Source organism: Psammomys obesus, unplaced genomic scaffold (genome assembly GCF_907164565.1).
Source record: "Psammomys obesus unplaced genomic scaffold, mPsaObe1.curated_primary_1811, whole genome shotgun sequence".
Lineage (NCBI taxonomy): Eukaryota > Metazoa > Chordata > Mammalia > Rodentia > Muridae > Psammomys > Psammomys obesus.
In genome coordinates, this window is record NW_026596040.1 from 28135839 (window position 1) to 28148763 (window position 12925).

Here is a 12925-nt window from a genome sequence, read left to right on the forward strand (position 1 = left end):
CTATAAAAACAAAAACACAAATACCCTAAGAAGGAAAAACAAACAAAACTTTGGGTTTTCTAAAGCATCTAACCTGTTAAGAATTTTTCGAAAACACTAAATACCTATAAATAAAAAACAACAAAAATAAAAGCCTGGTGTTAAAGACATGGTGACTTTTTTTTAACTTAGTGACAACATGTGGCAATCTTTGCAAGTAAACACTTCCTTAGCAATATTCCTCACTGGCTTGAGAACCATAAACCCAAGGAACAACACTGAGATTAGAGAGCTGGCCAGCAGTTAAGAGCACTGACTGCTCTTCTATAGGACCCAGGTTCAATTCCCAGCACTCACATAATGGGTTAACAACGCCTAACTCTAGTTCCAGAGGATCCAATACCCTCCTCTGGGGCCTCACAAACACTGCATGTACACGGTGCACAGACATACATGCAGGCAAAATACCCATACACACAAACTAAAAATAAAATCTCAAAATAAACATTTTTTTAAAGAAGAAATTTAAAAACCTACCTGAAAAGAAAATTCTTTCTGTAGATGAACAAAGACTCTTTTCTTCTTGTCCATTTCTCAGGGGCCTATTTCCAAAGTAAAACCCAGTATGCTACAACAGTAGCAGCTCAAGTCAGCTCTGCACACACTGTGAGGCTGCTCTAAGCCCTTGGTGTGTACATTAACTCACTTAATCTTGAGAATCCTCCAAGAAGTAGGATCAGGGTAACTGTGATAATCAAAACTTGGCCAGCAGAAAAGTACCAGAAATGCTAGCTGGGTACTACCTTTCTAATTACCTAGAACCAGGGAATTCTTGAGGGCCCTGGGGACAAATACCTTAAGGAACCTGGAGGAGACAGCTCTTCTACAAGACAACACAAAAACAACAGCCCCTCAGGACCCACAGGAAAATGATTCCAAATCCAAGGAAAATCTAAGACCAAAATCTGAGATGCACAAGTCTCTTCTATGAAATGGGACAGTATCTGAATACTGTGTCTTATATACTTAGTTCTAGATGACTTAACATGGTGAATACAATGGCAAATACTACAGAGTCTTCATAATTTACTGGCGAAGAACAGTGATGGGGAAAAGCCTGTACACATTCAATGAGGCCAAGAATGACTCTGAGACCATGATTAAAGCACTAAGATTACAGTGTGCACATGAGACAACTATGATCTTAAGATTCAGGGCTGGGGATACAGCTCAGTAGCAAAGTACTTGCTAAGCACCTATGATACTGCAGGTCCAATCTCCAATATCACAAAACAAGCAAACATGACCAACAACCTTGAGATATAAACCTTTTCTGTGGCACAATGGAAAATGAAAATAATACAATGCTATAAAGTTTAGATGCAAACATTTGTGCATGCAAGTCCTAGAAAATGAGGCCTCTCTGTTATCAAAGTTGTCCTTTGGAGATAGTACCAAGGACAGTACTAACAGGGTGAAACAGACAGGGAAAAGTATCTCCAAAAGGGGATGCCTAATGCAACCAGAAAATGGTTAGGAAACAGCCTGGAAGAAAAGTCTGGCCCTGGCAGAGGACAGTAGGACAGCAGACATCCACGTAGTAAGAGTAGCGTTGGACCAGGAAGGGTTGGCATCACCTGGGAGCCTCCCACCTCTCTTCACAACTTCCTCTATGCATCTGACACTTCCGCTGGCAAAACCAGCAAATTCAGGTGTAATGAACTATGCCTGTGCACTTTTAGGGGCTGAAGCATGAGGACCACCATGAGGTCAAGGACAGCCTGGGTTACAGAATAAGACTGTTTTTAAAATAAACAAAACAGGAAAACAAACGGATATCACAAAAAAAAGCTGAAGAAAAATTAACAGGGAGAATCCTAAACTGATTTGAAAGAAACCACCTCAACACCCATGGAATTCAAATTTTAACATTTCCCCAACTGAACAAATGATTTTCAGTCTTCAACAATCTTATTTTGGAATACTGAAAACTGAGCTCTTCCTCACTGTGTCCTAGATATAAAACTAGAACGAATACCAAACCCAGCCAACACCAAAGCCTCTCCACACATCAGCACATGCACACACCAGCTGGTGTCAGAGAGTGTCACACCTTTGTCACACCTGACCCCACTGTCCCCACTGTACTCATCTAACACAATGCAAGGGATGTTTTCTTGTCAGCTCTGAGCCTGAAAAAGGTTAACTTAGTACTAACTCAGGCCAATTAATAAGATAATTTACCCCATCAACTGGCGTTTTTCCTGGTGTAAAGGTCACACGAACAAAGCGCTTGTTGACAACTTCTAGTCTGTCCACCTAGAATGTCAAAAACACAAATATTTAAACATGAGTCTTCAGAAAATACTTGAGATGCTATTTTACTGTCATTTCTTAAAGGTGTATGGCAGGCTGGGCATGCTGATGCATGCTTCTAATCCCAGCTCATGGGAGGCAGAGCCAGCCCACTCTCAACAGCAAGTTCCAGGTCAGCCAGGAACCCCGTGTGAGACGAAGGTGGAGGAGTGACAGTACATGAGAGGTGGCTCAGTGGTGAAAGAACACCTGCTGCTTTTGCTCGTGACCTGGATTCAGTTGCCAGCACGACACAGTGGATCCCAAGCACCTGGATCTCCAGCCCCGGTAAGCCAGCTGGTCTGACTTCTGGACCAGGTGCACACATGGTGCAGACATAAACGCAGATACTCATAAATACACATGAAAACAAATAAACCTTCTTCAAAAAGGCATATGACATTTAATCTAAATAACAACAGAATGACACCTCTAAGGCTGGGGAGCCACCCTGTCTCAAACATGACGTTGGGCTGAACTACACAGAGTACCCCTACACACATAACCCTGAGTGACATCTACATTCACTCTGGCCTGCTTTCAAGCTTTCTAGGTGGCTGTTCTTATTCACCTTTCCTTTTCCTCCCATCGTTACGTTTGCAAGGTTTACCTACACTGGCATTTTGATTCTTAGACCCTTGTGCTGGACAAGCACACTCCAAGTTACCACCATGCTCATGAAAAGTTAGGCTGTCTCAGTCTGTGCACAGTCCTACCGAATGCTGCAATGAACATCCCTGTAGATGACTTCTGGAACACCTCTTCAGATGTTCTTCCAGGATGCATTGGATACACAGACAGACACACAAGGATGAGTTCGAGACTATACAGTCCTTCAGTTTCCTGTCAAGCTGCTCTCCACGGCAGCTCTCCAGTTTACACTCTTCTTCAACAAGGATTCTTACTCCTCTCTAATACTTAGTGTTACAAGATTTTACTGTTTTCATTTTCCCTGAACATCAAATAGTATATACTTGTTTTCTTTACTCTCCTAATTATATCTGTGTTTCGAGTCATTATTATTACTATCAGTTTCATGTGTGAGATAAAGAGAGGGGAGGTACGGGGGAGGCATTAGCATGCCACAGCGTGCATATGGAGGGGCAACTCTGTGGAGGTCGTGCTCTCCTTCCACTTCACATGGCTCCTTGGATTAAATTCAAGTCATCAGGTTTCATAGCAAGTGTTTTTAACCAATGAGCCATCCTGCCTGCCCTATATTCTGATTCTTAATGACATTCTTTCCACCTCACTTCTAAGAATGTTCTTGAAATACCACATGTGAAGAGCAGTGACAGCAGGAATCCTTTAAGACATGTTTATTTCTCATGTGCTGCTTTTCAGTAAGTCTGCAAAATGACGTTGACAAACTGAAAGTAAGGGTGTTGCAGAGAAACTGAGAGTGGGTAACTGCTCTGTCTGGGAAGGAACGCTGAAAGCAAAACAGTGCTTGCCTGGGAGGTGGCCAGATGAACATAACTGTGTTAGAATAAATGAGTATCTGCCCATTTATAGAGCTTAAAGCTTGCTGCATAGATAATAGGTTTCTGTGTCTATTATTTGGGAGCTAGAGTGGGTATAAGAAAAGGCCCTTACTAATACCATAATTCAATATATCTATATGTTTCTTTTGCTTTTGTTTGTTTTTGCCTGTTTGTTTTCTAAAAGAGAGAAAGAAACCATGGAGTTGGACAGGTGAGGAGGTAGGGAGGATCTGGGGCGAGGGAAAGTAAAGCCAGAATATATTATATGGAAAAAACTATTTTCAATAAGAAAAAAAAAAAAGAAAAGAAAAAAACCCCTGGATATTATACAGAACAATGGCATTGAACTTTATGTAACTGTATAAATCCCTTACTTAGTTCTATGGAAAATTAACTCAAATCAAAGACCTAAGACTATCTAACTATTAGAAGAAAATAAAGCACAAAACTTTCATAACACTGGATTCATCAACAATTCTTACAACCCCAGGTACAGGAAACAATAGAAACATGAAATTTAAGACTCTGGAGCCAGGAAGATGGTTCAGCAAATGAAGGTGCTTGGAACACAAGCCTGACAATCTGAGCACAATCCTTGAGACCCACATACAGATGGAAGAAGAGTCCACAAGGTTGTTCTGTGGCCTCTGCACACCGTAATAACTGTACATTTACTAAAAATTTCAAGAAAATATCCAATATGCAAACTGTTACTTTATGATGGACAGTGTGGCTAGGTGAGCGTTGGCCACTCTGTGGTCTACGGAACTGCTTTAACCTTCTGAACTCAATAGCCCCAAGCCCCTACACCACTTACCACTCCTTTAGAAAGGTAGTTATTGACAAAGTCTTTCCATGTGATTTCTCGCCCAGAGCTCTTGAACAAGAAGTAGATCATGACTCCACCCCAAAAAAGAGAAGTCCAAAGAAAGTACATCCTGAAATCCTTGTCATCCCATGGAAAGTCACCCTAGACAGAAAGGGACACACAGTTTTCTGTGAGGAAATATGATCTGTGTCCTATGTGGGATTTTCTTGGGGCCACCAACCCAATCCCAAAAGTCAACAGTTTGAAATCAAACCTTCTGGAACCTGGACCACCAGTGTGAGTCTTCTTTCTTGCCACGGCGCTTCCCGCCCCCACCACCTGCACCTCCAGAAGACCGGGGGCCGGATGGTTGTGATTCTGTCACAAACAGAGAGCAGCATGTCCAGCAGGCAGCACCTCAGCAAGGCCTGCACAGCTCCACACAGGACTGAGGACCTAAAGGAAACCACTGAGTGGCTACACACCAGTTACTGCATAAAACACTATGAGGAAGGACATTAATACAAAGTGACAACAGCCCAGAGGCTCCAACACCTGCCTATAATGATCTAAAAAAATATACACAGTAACCCAATACCCCAGAAGACTGCTACTGTTACATCCATCTTACAGAGGAAAACCTGAGCTAAGGAACTTGCTGGGTGATTTGTTGCCCTGTGACACCTGTGAACAAAGAGGGGTAGGTTTAAACTCCTGAGTCCTCATTCAAAGTTAAAATGTGTGAGCTGGGCTGGAGGTGTAACTCAGCAGTGTTGGCCAAGGCGTACAACACCGAGGGCTGGGCTCCCAGCACCACACAGAACAGGTGTGGTGGCCTCCAGAACTTGAGGTGACCAGTTTGTTACTTAGCCCTGCTCCCCAAGAATCTGGCCCTTTGTAAAGAGCCAATGTAGTCATCGATTCTGCCACTTCTCTCTTTCCAGTGACCTACAAGTACCATTCTAATGTCACCACCTACCACCAAACAACCTCTCTCACAGATCAGGAGTAAGGCCACAGCTGTCTGTCACCCTCAGTGGCTTCATGACTCACTCTCTAAACTACCGCCTGCACAGAGGCAGATGTGACACACATCAGCTCAGGCCACCCGACGAGACACAGCACTAAGAAAGAGTTGGCGCAGTGCAGGCTGGGTGACGATCTTCCTAATTACTCTGAGACATGACAGCATCCGGAGGGCTGTAATACAATGTACATCAATCACTGCTGTGCCGCCGACTCTTGGACTATGCCTTTGTGAACCCTACAGCGCTGCCCATGCAGCCAACCCTGCAACCCAGAGCCTCGGGTCTGGGCCCATTTAAAAACAAGGCCTGGGGATGCCACTCAACAGTAGACCCGCTTAGCAGAGGTGAGGGCCCGGGGTTCCGAACCCAGGACCACCACCAACAAAAGGCCAAAGACTGGGACACCAGCTGGATGCCAGTAGCTATCAAATGTTGTGTTAAACAGGAGAATACTTATGAAACTGAAGCAGAAGACCTGATGCCACAAGATCTGCCCACCTGACCAGCCTTAAGAAACCTTCTTTAGCCTGGTGTAGTGGTGCATGCCTATAATCCCATCGAGGCAGAGGCAGGCGGATCTCTGTGAGTTGGGGATCAGCCTGATCTACAAAGTGAGTCCAGAACAGCCAAGGCTACACACACACAAAAAAAAACCCTGTCTTGAAAAACAAAAAACAAAAAAGAAAAGAAAAAAACCTTCTCTAAGTCATAGACAGAGCTCTCTTAAGGTTTAGAATTTCAATTTTCAGTTTTAAATTTTAAATTTAAAACACTGTACTATGGAACTAGAGAGATGGCTCAATGGTTGTAGAGTACTTCCTACTCTTCCAGAGGACCCAAGTTGGTTCCCTGAACCCACGTCACCCCCAACAGGCAGCTTAACCACATATACCAACAACAATGGGAGATCTGATGGTCTCTCCTGAACTCTGCAGGCACCTGTACTAACAAGCGCACATACCCACACACACATAATTTAAAATAAATCTTTAGCCAGGTGGTGGCAGTGTGAGCCTTTAATTCCAGCACTGAGAAAGCAGAAGAAGGCAGAGCTCTGAGTTTGAGGCCAGCATGGTCTAGAGAGCAAGTTCAGGACAGCCAGAGCTACAGAGAGAAACCCTGTCTCAAAAAGCCAAATTATCACACCATCACCATCATCTTTATTTTTTAAAAAGCCTGCACTATCCCACAATAAATATCAAGTAAACTGCCTGTGCTGGGCTTCTAAGACTTTAAAGTATGTGTCAAGGTAACCTACCAAGAAGTTTTAGTTTGGTCAGTCAGTATCACTAAGATGAATTTGAACTACTTCAATGTACAGAATAACAGGAAATACAAAAAGAGAACCAAGGAGTAAAACAGAGTCTACTGAACTTTGGGTGTGTGTGACTACAACATCTGGCCACTCTTTCTCTGGTAGAAACATCATAGGAAAATAACAAAATCAGGTTTTTTTAAATTTACCTTTTTTCTCTCCAACAGCTTCCTTAGCTTCACTAGCCTTTTTTCCATTTTTCCCATTGGGGAAGTATTTTTCAAATCCTGTTAGGAAAAAAAAAATCTTCACACTCAAGTTCCTCAGGTTTTGTGTGTATAATTCTAAGGCTGCTGACATAGCACTAGAAACCATAATATTCCTCGCGTAGAAATGCATCAAAGTCTAAATGATACAGCTCACAACCCAGAGTGTCAGTTTCATCACCATAAGATGTTCACTTGTCAATGACAGACTTCCCTGCTACCATCAGAGAGAAGGTGAAGTCAGGGTATAGACACAGCAGACAACAGCTAGTCATCCTGAACTCAACCTACTTGCCCACATCGGAAGTCCCTCCTCCTAGGGCGCATGCCTTTAACAAGAACACACGCACTGAGTCAGACCGAAGCACTTACCTTTGGGAGGTCGAGAACAGAATCTTTGATAAGCAGCAATTACATCCCTCAGAAGAGAATTTCTGCTGACTGTCGTTTGCACGGTGGCGTATTGATAAAGCTGCAACGTGACATCAAATAAGAGCATGAGAACTATTTTACAAAACAGAGGGAAAGGACTTCACTCCTAACACTGCTGATTCATGCTGGCTCATTTTCAGGTACTTACCTGAAGTTACAAGGCAATGCTGCTTGTAAACAATGCCAACTTTATCTCACTCTGGAACGAGAAAGTCAGGGCTAAATGTCACTGACAATCCTTACACTGGCCAGCTGCTAACCATACTTGAAAGATGGGCTGTCATCCAGATGAGTCTCACAGCCACAGCAAAGTCCACTACAGATACATCTCTGCTTCAAACATGTTACGAAAAAGTTGTTTGGGGGCTGGGAGGCAGCTCCATGGGAAAGCACTTAGCATGTGTTGGCCCTGGGTCTGATCCCCAGCACCACAAATTGTTACTTGCAGAGGTTGATGATGCCAAAAAAAGAGGTTCATCTGTACTAGTGACTGCAGATCACCATTGTCTCCTTTATGGTCTATGAGAAAAACAGAGCAGCAGCATCCAGTAAGACACCTCACACCCACTTGTGTGTGCTAGCTCCACCACAAAGACAGATGTTGTGAGAAAGTAAGGAGACACAAGCCCTTGCACACTGCTGGTGAGATGTAAAATGGCCAAGCCTCTTTGGAACACAGGTAGGCCATTCTCAACATGTTTAATACAGGGGGGCCAGTGAGAGAGTATGGTGGGTGAAGGTAAAGACACTTGCCACCAAGACCAACAACCTAAGTTCAATTCCCAGAACTCATGTGGTGGAAACAGAGAACCAACTCCCACAAGATGTCCTCTGACCTCCACATGAGTGCCATGGTACACACATGTGTACATAAGCACACACGTGTGCGCTCACACACTTAAAACACAGCAAATAAGCGTTAAAATGTAACGCCACAGGACCTAGCAACTGGACTCTTTCCCCTCAAAAAACCAGAATACATGGCTTCAGAATCATTCACACATTCTCTCTCTCTCAGCTACATCATTCATAGTTTACTACTATTTTTACTAAATGGTAACAATTCAAATGCTCATCAGCTAATAAATGAATATAGACAGGAAGTAGTAATTCACTCATCACCTTTAGATTACTATAATATCTAACACAAGGGAACTGTTTATAAGTTTTCTTAGACTACAGCTTCCAGGAACTCTATTGTTATTGTATTTTCCAGGAGGTTAGGTTCCCTGTGTTCAATACTCTCAACCCAAAAGTACAGGTGTAGAGGATCAACTATAGAAAATGAGGACAGCGCAGAAGCAAGGGGAATATTTCTTCATACCATAATACATGACATAAGTCTTTACAGCTTGGCATGGAGCTACGCATACGTTACACTCCACAAAAATTTGTCACTTCTAAACGCTTTATGTAGCTGAGGCTGTAGCAGTTGGTGGAGTGCTTGTCTAGAATGTGCAGAGCCCTGTTTGATGCTCCAACACCACATAATAACCAGGTATGGGTACCACACTTGTAATTCCAACACTCAGGAAACTGAGGCAGGAGGATAGTATGTTCAAGGTCATCCTGGGCTACGTACATCCTGTAAAGCAGAGAAATGTGCAGGTGCCCCTACCCAGTACCAGGGTACATAGGTCACTGTCACTCACACACATACCAATTAGCTGTAGCTGTCTGCAACAAGGACTTCCTTATGTCTCGGCAGTCACTGGTGACTCACAGGGACAACAGCCCCACTAAAGGCCTTTTAGATGAGATTCAACCTCACAAGGCAGATCCCTAAGTTCAATGTCCACTAGCTATAAAAGGGATCAGATGAGAAAGGTAAGATGGGAGAATGGTCAAATACTGAACAGATGGCCTACAACAGGACAGTACAGCATAGAAAAATGTGGACTCAGAAATAAACACAAACACTACAAATGAGCTTCAAAGTAAGTGTCACAAACACAGTTACCCTCAGCAATCCTTACCGGTGGCTTCCTTTCTCAACTTCCTTTCAACCACTGGTGAAACCACTCAGAAAAGGAAAAAAAATTACATTAATTGGTGTGGTAGTGCATAACTGTAACCCCTCTACTTGAGATGGGAAACAGATAATCAAGAGTTCAAGACCAACCTCAGCAAAGAAGACTATCTGAGGTTGACTGGGTTTTGTTGTTTCCTATGAGGGGAGGGGTTGGATGGTTGGTTGGGTTGGGTTTTGGTTATTATTCCTTGAATGCTAGGGTATAAAACCTAAAACCTATTTGCTATTAACATCACATGAGTATTGAAATAATCTAGAGATGAATGTAAAAGTGATGAGCCAGGCTGATTGGGAGGAACAGATGGGAGATTCAGGTTAGCCTGGGCTACACAGTAAGACATCTCAAAAAATCCCCAAACAAAACAAAAAGCAAGGCACATAGTGGGTGTGCATCCTGACTCTGGTAAGGGTCCTGGAATCAATCCCCCGCAGATACTGAAAGGCTGCTGTACTATTCCCTCCAACTTCTAAGTGAAGGGGCTGGAATAACGACTTCAAGGGCACCAGCCAGTTAGTGGTCAAGCCAAGTTCCAGTGACCAATCGCGCTCCTCAACCACCATGCTATGTACCTCTGGGTAAAACCTGTGCTGAGCTGGCAAGAAGCTGTGTCATGGTCCTGCCAACACAGCATCACACACTTCAATAAAATGTACCAGGTCATGTGTGGCCCTACACCAGCAGCGAAGCCTCCTGACAGGCGCTGTTATGCAACAAAATATATAGGCCTTGCCCTGAACAATATACATTCTGACACCAGTGGTATTTGCCCGTGTGTATTCAGGATGCCAGCAACGGCCCTCGCTATTCAACAGATGAGAAAGGGAGGTCCCACAGGCCTCTCTCTCCCCTCGAGCCCGTCGATGCAGCCCACTAGTCCGTAGTTTTCCAGTACCGCGAAAACCAGCAAAGCCGAGGCGTGACCTTCCCGGGCTCCCGGCGCCACTGACGGCAGCGCGGCCCGCCCACAGGGCCGGGGGTCAGGAGAAACTCGGCCCGCGGGGACCAGGAGGCTCCGGCCGTCACGCGTCCCGGGCCGGTGACCTTGACACCTGCGCCCGAGCCGGAAGCCGGCCGGAAGGAGCAGCGGCGACGCGGGACTCACCGTGCGGAGACAGGGCCGCCGGCCGGGACCCAGGCAGCCGCTGGGCACGAGCAGCGGAGGGAGGCCGCGACGACAGCCGGCCCGGCCCCACAGCAGCAGGCAGCGGTGAGCCATGGCGGGCCCGGCCCGCTCCCGGGCGCGCGCAGGCACCGAGCCAAGGCGGGCGGGCGGCGACCCGCAGCTTCCGCAGCTTATCGGTTCCCGGGGAACAGCGCGCCACCGGCGCCGGAGACCCGCGGCGGGTGCGCGAACCCACGCTCCACACGCGCACGCCAGGCCCCGCCCCGGCGTGCGGACGTCGACGTGCCCTCTAGGCGGCGGACCACGCCCTCGGGCCGGGAGGGGGTAGGGGAGAGCAAAGCGCGGAGCCGAGCAGAAGGGGGTGTGGTCGGAGGCGGGGCCAAAGGAAGAGTGATGCAGGGATGGGCGGGGCCGAGCAAGGGCTAGAAAGGGATGGGACGCGGTTGGAGGAGGACGAGAGCGGAGGGTTTTGGGGGCGGGGTCAAAGGAGGGCGGGCGGGCGGGAGTAGGGGCGGGGCCCAAAGAGGACCGCAGAGGCGGGGTCAAATGAGTGGGGCAGGCGGGAGGCGGGGCCCAAAGAGGAGGGCTGCGGGTGAGGCCGGCCTGCGGGAGGGACCTTAAAACTAAAGCAGGAGGGTCCAAATAAGAAGGGCAAGATTCAAGGGCAGACCTTCCGGAGTTGACAGGAGGCTTAGCGAAGGCTATGTAGAAAAGGACCTTTTTTCATTCAGGACTGGAGATCACTGGCATTGTTTGACATTTTAACATTCACTCTCTGACTTGACACTTAATTAAGTGACTGCTCACTGTCAGCCATGTGACGGGCTCTGCAAAGGCCAAAACACTGCTAACTGCTACTTACTTATTTTCCTCCTGGTGTTTTGGGGACACGCTCGCAGAGACTCTCCTGCTTCTGCCTCCCAAGCGCGCGCGCGCGCGCGCACACACACACACACACACACACACACTTATGGTGTGTGCCACCACTCGTGGATTAAATTTAACGCCTTTCTAACTCCTAGGTAGAACTTACCACGAAAGCCACCTGGTCGTGGGTTTTCGTTCTTCAGATGCTTTTCATTTATTTTGGCTGCGGAGATGGCTAGGTGGTTAAAAGCACTTGCTGCTCTTGCAGAGACCCCCAGTTTGATTCCCAGGACCCTCCTGACAACTCACCCCTGTCTGCAACTCCAGTCCCAGGGGATAAAACAGCCTCTTCTGACCTCTGAGGGCAGCAGGCACACATGCAGTGCACATACAAGCAAAACACTCAAACACATAAAACAAAGAAATCTTAAAAGTTTCCGTGCTTTTAATTTCTGCTTCAGTCTCTGAACTTGAAGTCCATTGAAAATTTGTTTCTAATTAAATTGGTTTAGTCCCAGGGACTTGTTCTGTTCAAATACAAGAGAAATGGATGACTTGTTCAAGGTAGGGTTTGACGGCAATGACCAAACTTTCATTTCCAATTTTATTTGTCTATTGTTGTGATGTTAGGGGTGGAGCCAGAGGCGTGAGCACAGCAGAGGCGGGTGTTCTGCCAGTGAACTGTCCGCCCTACAGTTGTAGACATTCTCACCCTCTCGTTAAAAATCAATCAATTCTGTGATGAGGGAGAGGGACTCAGGGTTCCTCTGTGCAGCCCTGGCTGTCTAGGAACTCGCTATGTAGACTAGGCTGGGCTGGAACTCAGAGATCCACTTGCCTCTACCTCCCCAATGCCGAGCTAAAGGTGTGCGCTCCTGTACTCGGCTCTACGGATCTTCCTTAGGTTTTTTTTCCTTTCTGTTGTAATTTTATTTATCTATGTCTTCTGGGCACGTCTGTGCGGGAGCTTCTGGATTGGTCTAGTTGAGAAGGGAGGGCTGTCCCTAAATGTAGGTGGCTGCGTCCCAGGAGGCCTGTGCTCTGTGTAAGAAGGAGACCGTGGGGCTAGAGAACATTCCCTGATTAAGAGCCCTTCTTGCTCTTACAGAAAATCTGGGTTCCCCACACCCACATGATGGCTTAGAACAGCAGTTCTCAACGTGTGGGTCACGGCCCCTTGGAGAGTGTTGAATGACCCTTTCACATGGGCCACCCAAGGCCATCAGAAAACACAGATTCATAACAGTAGCAGAAGTACAGTTATAATGTAACAACAAAAATAATTTTATGGCTGG

At 46.1% G+C, this 12925-nt stretch overlaps 1 protein-coding gene across 1 annotated transcript in view; it reads right to left on the reverse strand.

Annotated features, from left to right (window-relative positions):
• The window catches only part of Afg3l2 (AFG3 like matrix AAA peptidase subunit 2), a 35445-nt gene extending 24440 nt beyond the window's left edge, over positions 1-11005 (reverse strand). The window contains exons 1-6 of the mRNA XM_055622979.1: positions 10743-11005; positions 7548-7647; positions 7119-7196; positions 4901-5004; positions 4636-4788; positions 2224-2298 (exon numbers count right to left, since the gene is read on the reverse strand). Of these exons, the coding sequence (XP_055478954.1) occupies positions 2224-2298; positions 4636-4788; positions 4901-5004; positions 7119-7196; positions 7548-7647; positions 10743-10856 (624 nt within the window). The 5' untranslated portion in view covers positions 10857-11005. The remainder of the gene's footprint in view (positions 1-2223; positions 2299-4635; positions 4789-4900; positions 5005-7118; positions 7197-7547; positions 7648-10742) is intronic.
• Positions 11006-12925: the final 1920 nt, after the last annotated feature.